Source organism: Leptonotus elevatus, chromosome 7, assembly GCF_054856555.1.
Source record: "Leptonotus elevatus isolate MCC_2025b chromosome 7, RoL_Lele_1.0, whole genome shotgun sequence".
NCBI classification, from domain to species: Eukaryota; Metazoa; Chordata; class Actinopteri; order Syngnathiformes; family Syngnathidae; genus Leptonotus; species Leptonotus elevatus.
In genome coordinates this window covers 12,201,780-12,209,813 of record NC_141245.1, presented here as the reverse complement: position 1 = coordinate 12,209,813, position 8,034 = coordinate 12,201,780, and the positions used below count along the sequence as shown (strand labels likewise).

At 45.2% G+C, this 8,034-nt stretch overlaps 1 protein-coding gene across 3 annotated transcripts; it reads right to left on the bottom strand.

The window, feature by feature from the left end:
- Positions 1 to 1,580: 1,580 nt before the first annotated feature.
- Positions 1,581 to 7,151, bottom strand: slitrk3a (SLIT and NTRK-like family, member 3a). Of its 3 annotated transcripts, XM_086081150.1 has the most exons (4): positions 6,607 to 7,150; positions 6,459 to 6,476; positions 5,960 to 6,046; positions 1,581 to 4,543 (listed from the first exon to the last, which is right to left on the bottom strand). In XM_086081150.1, exon 4 carries the CDS (start codon positions 4,483 to 4,485, stop codon positions 1,777 to 1,779), a length of 2,709 nt encoding a protein of 902 aa, XP_085937276.1. In that variant the 5' UTR covers positions 4,486 to 4,543; positions 5,960 to 6,046; positions 6,459 to 6,476; positions 6,607 to 7,150; the 3' UTR covers positions 1,581 to 1,776. The 3 variants fall into 3 exon arrangements, with proteins under 3 accessions (XP_085937276.1, XP_085937275.1, XP_085937274.1); XM_086081149.1 differs by having other exon boundaries at positions 1,581 to 4,557; positions 6,459 to 7,151; XM_086081148.1 differs by having other exon boundaries at positions 6,459 to 7,149.
- Between the last annotated feature and the right edge of the window lie 883 nt (positions 7,152 to 8,034).

Genomic DNA, 8,034 nt, shown 5'->3' with positions numbered 1-8,034 from the left:
AATCTGACACATAATGTACAAAGCAACCCCCTCAGTCCCCTCACATTTTGATGCAGGTATCTCCAGCTGGTTTATTTTGACATTTTTAACCTTGCAGGAACATATTGAATAGACTAGGCATGGGCAAGTACCGATACTCGGCCTTTTTTCAAGCCAGGTGTCGGTACTCGTGACGACCACTATCATTACCAGTATAAGCTGCACTCTTGTGGCCATTTTATGATCAGGAGCTAGAAATTGGAAGAATAGAAAATCAACTTTAGTTTTATGCAATTTTAAGGGAAATTCTACATTGGAATATTTAAATCTTTCTTTAAAATTATCTTTCTTTTTTGTTGTTGCAGGTTACGTATCAAAAGTACTAGAAGGTGCTCTTGGTTTTCAAGATGCAGTGGAAATTTAATCCATTGAATTGCACTACACTTAATTTTTAAACCAAGAGCAGCATCTAGAAAAATAAAACAAATGATTAATCACTAAATTTAGGGGTCATTCTCAGTTCAATTCTGAATTTTGTAAAGCCCTGATTGACAAGCCTGTTGCTCAAAATGAGTCCACTTCAAATATAAACTGATGCTTACTTTTTTGTACAATTGTCTACTAAATTCTCCTGAACCCAAATTGAGTTTAAGGATTCTACCGTCACCAGCGATGATGTCACAGCTTCAACATGGCTCTTGAACAATCACACAGTATTTGTTTTCGCCCAACACACCCTTTATGTGACATCAAGCCTCCTGACAGCTGTTTGAAGAGTTTCTTTTTATTAAGAAGGCTATACCAGACGCATAATCACTATACATTGATTTAACATTACCTTTACAATTAAAGTCTTCACTGAAATTACAGAATAAATATATGCACATTTTTCTTCAAATCTTTGTGTGAGAGAAAAAACATTAAAAGTGCCTCCTACAAAGCTGTTAGTGGGTGATGACGGGGCGAGGGCGGGGGCAGGATCCAGAGGCAATTGCGTGGAGAGGCGGGGGGGGGGGGGGGGGGGGGTTAACAAAGTGCATGGAAATATCCAGAAAACCTTGAGCGTCGTCTGATAATAATATTCACAAATGTTTTACCATCCGTGCGTCGTTGGCGCATCCTTTATGAGAAGCACCCTGATATAGACAGAAATCCTAATTAATAGTAACAACCATAGTCATAAGATATAAAAAATTAAATAGAACACTGAACCGTAAATGTGTTGCAGTATCTCTGTTCACGATGTGATGAATTGCAACCCGAAGCACCACCCCCACCCCTCATCTTTCTGCACTGCAGCAAACTGCAGTTCATATTTGTTTTATCCTTCTTTCAACGATTTCCCATAGCCTTAATGTGCACGGCCTGCGGGTCTTTGTATATCCTAGTGAGGGGTAGAAGAGGCGGAGAATACCCCTCCAATTCAGGGAGACGTCCTGCTCCCGTGCGTCATGGGATTTCCATAAACAAAGGATTTCGTTGTATTTCAGGATTGTGGTGTATTTTTTATTCCCCAGTGCCTCTCTTACGCCTCTAATGCACTCGTCTCAGCAAGTAGAGATATTTATATTATAAAAATAACAGATGCTGACATTGCTGGCTACTCTGAAAAAAAGGCACTTGATTGAAATATCTGAGAACAGCCTCTGTAATGACTTGGGCGGCACTGTAATATATTTTATTTCATATCATGCTGCCTTGTCCAGATTGACTTGCGTCTAATATTGGTTTTGGGTGGTTGTGGTTTAAGGATAACAAAGTGATCATGTCACGCCTTTCTCCTCTGGGCTACAAATGTTAAAACCGATACGATTTTTCCAACACTTCGAGGTAATCTGGCTTGGTTTGAAGTTTGGCCCTTAACTCCAGGTAATCGCTTTGGGACGGTTCGGGGTAGCAGCCTTTGCCCGCCGTGAAAAGCAAAGTCTCCTTCAGCCGAGCATCCTGTTGCAAATCTGGGTACTGCATGCCAGGTGGGTGTGCATGTGCCACGTGCATGTCCTTTAGTTTGGGGGCGGTCCCATAAAGGCAGTCCACAAAACCCACGGTAGGCGTGGGTCTTTGACTGTCAATGACTGTAGGGCAGAGCCCGCCGTTCGCGTGAAGCCCTGCAAAGTCGGCTGTGGTGTGGTTGACAGCGACGATGGTATTGAGTTGAGAGTTGGAGACGGCCAGGCTCCACTCTCTTTCTTTCTCTAACAATGTTCTATAGTTGCTGCTGCTGCTACTGCTGCTGCCATTGTCTTTCTTGGCTGAAAACTGCCCTCTGTCTTCATCTGCTGTTGCTGCTATCTCCCCTTCCCGGGGCTTATAGATGGGGTTGTTACACATCTGAGTCACAGGGTGGGGGATATAATCATAAACATGGCCATGGGAATGTGTGTGACTGGGATGAGTGTGCGTGTGCAAGCTGGGGGTCGGCCTCTCTGTGCTTGTATTGCCGTCGCTACTCTGCCTCGGTGCGTCCTCGAAAATCCTGCACTGCATCTGGATTCCTGTCAGATCCACCTCCGACCGCTTCCTGAAGGGCAGTTTCTTCCTCCGACGAAGAACGAAGGCGAACAGCCCGGCTGCTACAAACACAGCAGAGATGAAGAGGATGAGGAGGCTGAGGATGAGGACGGAGAGCGGCACTGCGTCCCTTTCACCTGCCTCCCCCATTCCACTACTCCCGGTGGTGAGGTCATCCCCACCGGGCTGAGCCGGCAAGGGGCCTGAGGAATACTTAAGTTCGGGACAAAGGACTTCCACCTCTAGTGAACGCAAATCCTTCCCAAAGGCAAATTCTGGCGTCTTGCAGATGACATCGCCAACCACAATGACGGAGGAGAGCTTTTCCAGCCAGTGTTTGAGGGGGATGATATCGCAGGAGCACTCCCAGGGGTTCTGATGAAGATCAATCTGGACAATAGCGGTCAGGTGCTCCAGGACTCCACGCAGGGGCAGGGTGAGGAAGTAATTGTTGCGGAGGTTGAGGCGAGCGAGGTTTGTGCCAGCAAAGACGTCGTCAGGGAGCGAGCGCAGCAAATTGTCATTGAGGAAAACCAGCTGCAAATTGGGCATTAGGGAGAAGGAGTTGGGCTGTATCTCACGTATGACATTATACTCAAAGTAGAGTAGGCTCAACATCTGAAGCCCTCGAAACATCCCAGGGGTGAGCCTTTCAATGTCATTACCATTCAGATATAAACTCTTTAAATTTGGCAGGTTGATGAAAGCCCCCTCCTGCACATAAGATATCCGGTTGTTACCTAAATGCAGTAAATCCAAACTTGAGAAGTTCCAGAAATCAGAACGGTAGATTTTCTGTATTAGGTTCCCACTGAGATATAATTTCTTGGCATTGAGAGGCCTTGGCAGAAGGTCAGAGATGTTGTGAAAGCCTTTCTCCTTACAGTTCACTGTTAGGCCCAAGTCATTGATGTGAAGGTTGCAAATACATCCCGCAGGGCAGATTATCGGAATTGGAGGTCTTGTCTGATAGCCGGCGATTGGGGGCTGGTTGACTCCTGGGTAATTGCTACGAGGTGTCGGGGGGTTCTTTGTGGGCCGAGGTCGTTTGGTGGGCTTTATTGCAGAAGAAGCTGTGTTGTGAAAGGACGAGAGCATGGAGGAAGGTTTGGTAGGCCACGTGTTGTCATTGTTGAATGGGATGCGTGGAATTCCCAGTTTAGCCTCGATCTCAGAATCGGAGAGCGAAGGACAAAGCTCACTGCGCTTGATCTCCCGCAGGTCTTTCCCATGTAAATGGAACGGGTACTCACATGTTATTTCACCAACCAGCGCGGTGTAAGGAATCCTCTCCAGCCAAGTCTTTAGTTGGACAATCTCACACACGCAGTTCCAAGGGTTCTCTTCCAGCTGAATTTCCATCAAACTCCGGCCAACGTACTCCAACGTCCCCTTATAGGGCAACGTCTTTAGTCTGTTCCCCCTAAGGTCCAAATGTGTGAGTGAAACAGAGCGGAACAGATAATTGGGGAGCACGGGAATCAGATTGTCATTTAGTATAAGTACTCTCAATTTGTGAAGGTGCCTGAATGCACCACTTTCAATCCTTTTGATAACATTGTAGTCTGCTTGGAGATACTCTAAACTCTCCAGTCCGAGGAATGTGTCATTCCGGAAAATCTCGAGTTTGTTCTCATGTAGGAAAAGCCGTTTGAGTATTCCCAAGCCGTTGAATGCTCCAGCGTGGATATCTTGCAAGGCGTTATTACCTAGATTGATAGATATGGCATTGTTGAGATGAAGAAAGCTGTTAAAGTAGAGCTTCCTCATGGAGTTTCTCTGCAGGTTGAGTTTGAATGGCCGGCTCCATATCTGAGCAATCTGGCTCACATTTGTAAATCCTTTGCTGTCACAGTGCACGTGGAAGATGCCCTCTTTGACCTCGCAGTAGCAGGGCTCGAAGCACGGCTCATCGATCTCTTCCGAGTCCTCCAGTAATGGGATTGGGGTGGTCCATCCTAAGGCTATGGTGCTCAGCAAGGTAACCCACAGCATCCTCGCTGACACCAGGTGGGTGAAGTCTGGGCTCCAGGAAGAGAGCCACTTCACAGCACTGCAAGAGAAAGACTGGGAATGAAATGGTGGGAGAGAGTGACACACACACACACGCAGATCTAGTAAAGCAAAGTTCAAGGTGAGAGACGTGGTGTGCATTAGTTTTGGTGGAATTGAAAAGCGCAAGGAAATAAACACCACAAAATAACGCAACCCAAGAGACTACTTGAGATGTTGCTGGTTATTTCAAACACAACGGGTCGAGTACTCTTGGATCGGTGATGCGATATCCATGCAAGAGGAACAAATCTCTCGTAGAGCTAGCATCACTGAGCAGACCTAAGTCCATTTATAATACAGCAGATATGCTGCTAAGGTCGCAATAAATCACCTCAGAGATGCTTATCGCTATGAATAAACAATGGCAACAGCAGGTGGGTGAGGTTAGCGGTGAGAGGAGACACCGTCCCCCTGGTGTATTTATTACATAACAGGAGACTCAGTCACCTTCTTCTTGAGTAATGAGAGCAATGGGGGGGGAAAGCACTGAATTTGAATTTTCAACATTTTTGTAACAAAAACCTTATATATAATTGGTATAGGAGACATGCTTATAAGAGGCACATTAAGTGCACGCTATTTTACAAATGGGAGAGGGGAAAACGAAGAAAAAAATCAAGTGTGTTGTGGATGTCACTCAAATATTAAAGTAAAACTGACAAAAATAATTTTTGAGGCAAAAATACATGTGATAGTCTTTTTTTTTTGTAAAAAAAAAAACACGCTAGGGCACAAACACACACCCGAGCACACGTACACGCGCACACCCGAGCGCATTTTTTCCCTCTGTCCTCAGAGTATTTACGTGTTATAGGCTCAAGAAGTGCCAAGTCTGAGAAGGGCTTTAGCTGTTTTAGTAAACATAAAGTCAAGATACAAATACGTTTTTTTTTGTCGAAGTAATTATTATTTACTGGCAGATCTATTTTTTTGATTAGTCCTTCGTGCATGGTTTAAAAAAAAGAAAAAAAGAAAAAGAAAGAAACTTCAACATGTTCTATTCACTGCACACGCACACACCAAACAGAGGCTGGGCACTGTCCGCCCGACTGTGGGTGCTGAAAAATCCAGAGAGGACTTTGTAGGAACGAATTCGCTGTCCGTGGTTCTGATTTTTTTTTTTTAAAGAAAGAAAAGAAAAAAGAAATCCAGTGAAGGGAAGAAGATAAAAGAGAAAAATAACGTACGTAAAAGACACGTATTCCCCCAGAAAATACTTAAAAAAAATAATTGTAATAATAAAATCAGTGACGTTGCTGCAAATTGCCTTCCTCGCTTCATTGTGCTTAATCTCAGGATTCCTCGATTTTTATATTATTATTTTTTTACAAGGGGTGGGAGGCGGGGGGTAGGGGGGGGGGCATATATGTATTTATATTAAGTTATGCATTGTATCAAACAGGATGTTACGTACTTAGTTTAGAGGGATTCCCACTTCTTCATCCTCCTGCTGCGTGTTCTGTTGTGGCCCGCAGCGTCCTGCTCACTGTCCGATGCCGGGCTGCGGGGAGAAACGGAACCAGAAGAGCAGGTGAGAAAAAACGTTTGAGAGCATATAAACGGAGAAGATATGGAAGCAGAGTGGGGTCTTAGATGTGAATGTGGCACCGATTCAAAGTCAAGCAGCTGCTCTTCAGTCGAAAATGCTGAATACTTTATATTGGAATGCAACAAAAGGTGTTTGAATTAGTCTTGCCAAAACCCTCTCTTTCACTGAAAGCACTGAGTTCAATCTAGCAGAGAGCACCGCGCTCGTGGAAAGAGATGCCAAGCATAATGCAGCAACATTTGGCCGTGGCCGATGTGCTGAAAAGATCACGACTATTCCACGATCATGTTAGTGGTTAAAGTTGACGTTGATGCATGCAAGACACACAAATGCGCACACACTGTACAAGAATCTGGCAACTCACCTTAGGTTTGTGCTGCAGCTGGGAAGCATTGGGAGAAATAATAGTGATAATAAAACAAACAAATAAAAAAAAAACAGGAGAGCAATACTTTGAATGCTGTTAGTTTCCTCTCCCTTCCTTCTCCATCTCCCGCGTTCTATCTCCTCACCCTCTCCGCGTGGCTGAAGCGAAAGGAGAGGAGGAAGAGGAGAGATGAAGACGTGAGAGGAATGTGAAATCTCTCCCTCGCTCTCCGATGACTCTGACACTCTCCCCTTCTTCTTCTCACTCTCCTGTGTGTGCTTAAAATGCAAGTCCTCGACTCCAGCCCGTCCTGCTTCTTCCTCTTCCCTCCTCCTCCGCCGCCTCCCGGGTGAGCGCGCTCGACGGCTGCGCAGCCGGGTGACAATATACTCTCCTCAGGACCGCGTCCGCGTTACGGTCGGCGCAATAAGCAGCAGGAATGTAGACGGAACTGCTCGGCTGCTTTTATTTAGTTTCATTTGCCCCCCGCATGCTGCAGCTCGCTTTCTTTTCCACGCGTCCAAAAAATGCCTGCTGTCGTGCGTCACAGGAGTGATGAGGAGGGACTGAGCAAGCCGGGGAGGTGGAGGTGGAGGGAGGGAAAGGTTGAGAGACGCAGAGAAGAGAGATAGAGAGAGAAAGAGAGGAGGAGGAGGAGGAGAAGGAGGGGGGGAAATGATGGAGACCGTTTGGATTCTTGGGTGAGAAGGGGATATTTCCGTGCACCACGCGAAAGAAAGAAAGAAAGAAAGAAAGAAAGAAAGAAAGAAAGAAAGAAAGAAAGAAAGAAAGAAAGGGTGTGAGTGAGACAAGGCAGACCTGTGGATGTCACTCAAAGTTGTTCTATATATGAGAGTACTTATTCAGGAGTTGGCACTCCATCTAAAATCGCCCTTCTCCTCTGTGGTGACGACAGCGGGTGGCCACGACTATTTCAAGCAAGAAGGGAGAGGCGTGATCCCAGTTGGTGCTTTTATTCTCCTCCTTCGATCTGCTTGCCTTCCCGCGTCTCGCCTGCAGCGGGCAACACACGTCCACTCTTTGGCAGCAGCAGCAACGCGAGCCAAAGCACAGACTGAACGTCACATTTACTCTGCAAAAGACAAACGTGGTTTCGGGTATCCCTCGACACGCAGAGGTGGCTTAAGTACTCACATTTGTGCAAATAGAAGTACATGTACTTTCTTTAAAAAAAGAAAAGAAAAAAAGACCATAGTAGAAATATTCATTTACTACCAGTAAAAGTAAAAAAAAAAAGAAAAAAAGAAAAAGAACAGACTCCAATCTATTAAACTATAAAAGTAAAAAGTAAAAATTATGATCTCAATCACTCATTACTGCGGTTAACTTATGCTATATGTCTCTGTTACATTGTGGCATCATTTGCGGAGCTGCAAAAAAAAGTAACAAGGCTCGTTTTTGGCTAAGAGGTGGGAGAATCTCTCAAGTCCTTAAATAGAAATGAGCATCTTTTTTTTATGAGCATTGAGGTCAAACAGCCACAATTTTTTGGGGGCAACACCCCATGCATATATTTGAAGCTTCCCTGGCAGGAGACGTCATACTTGAGAGA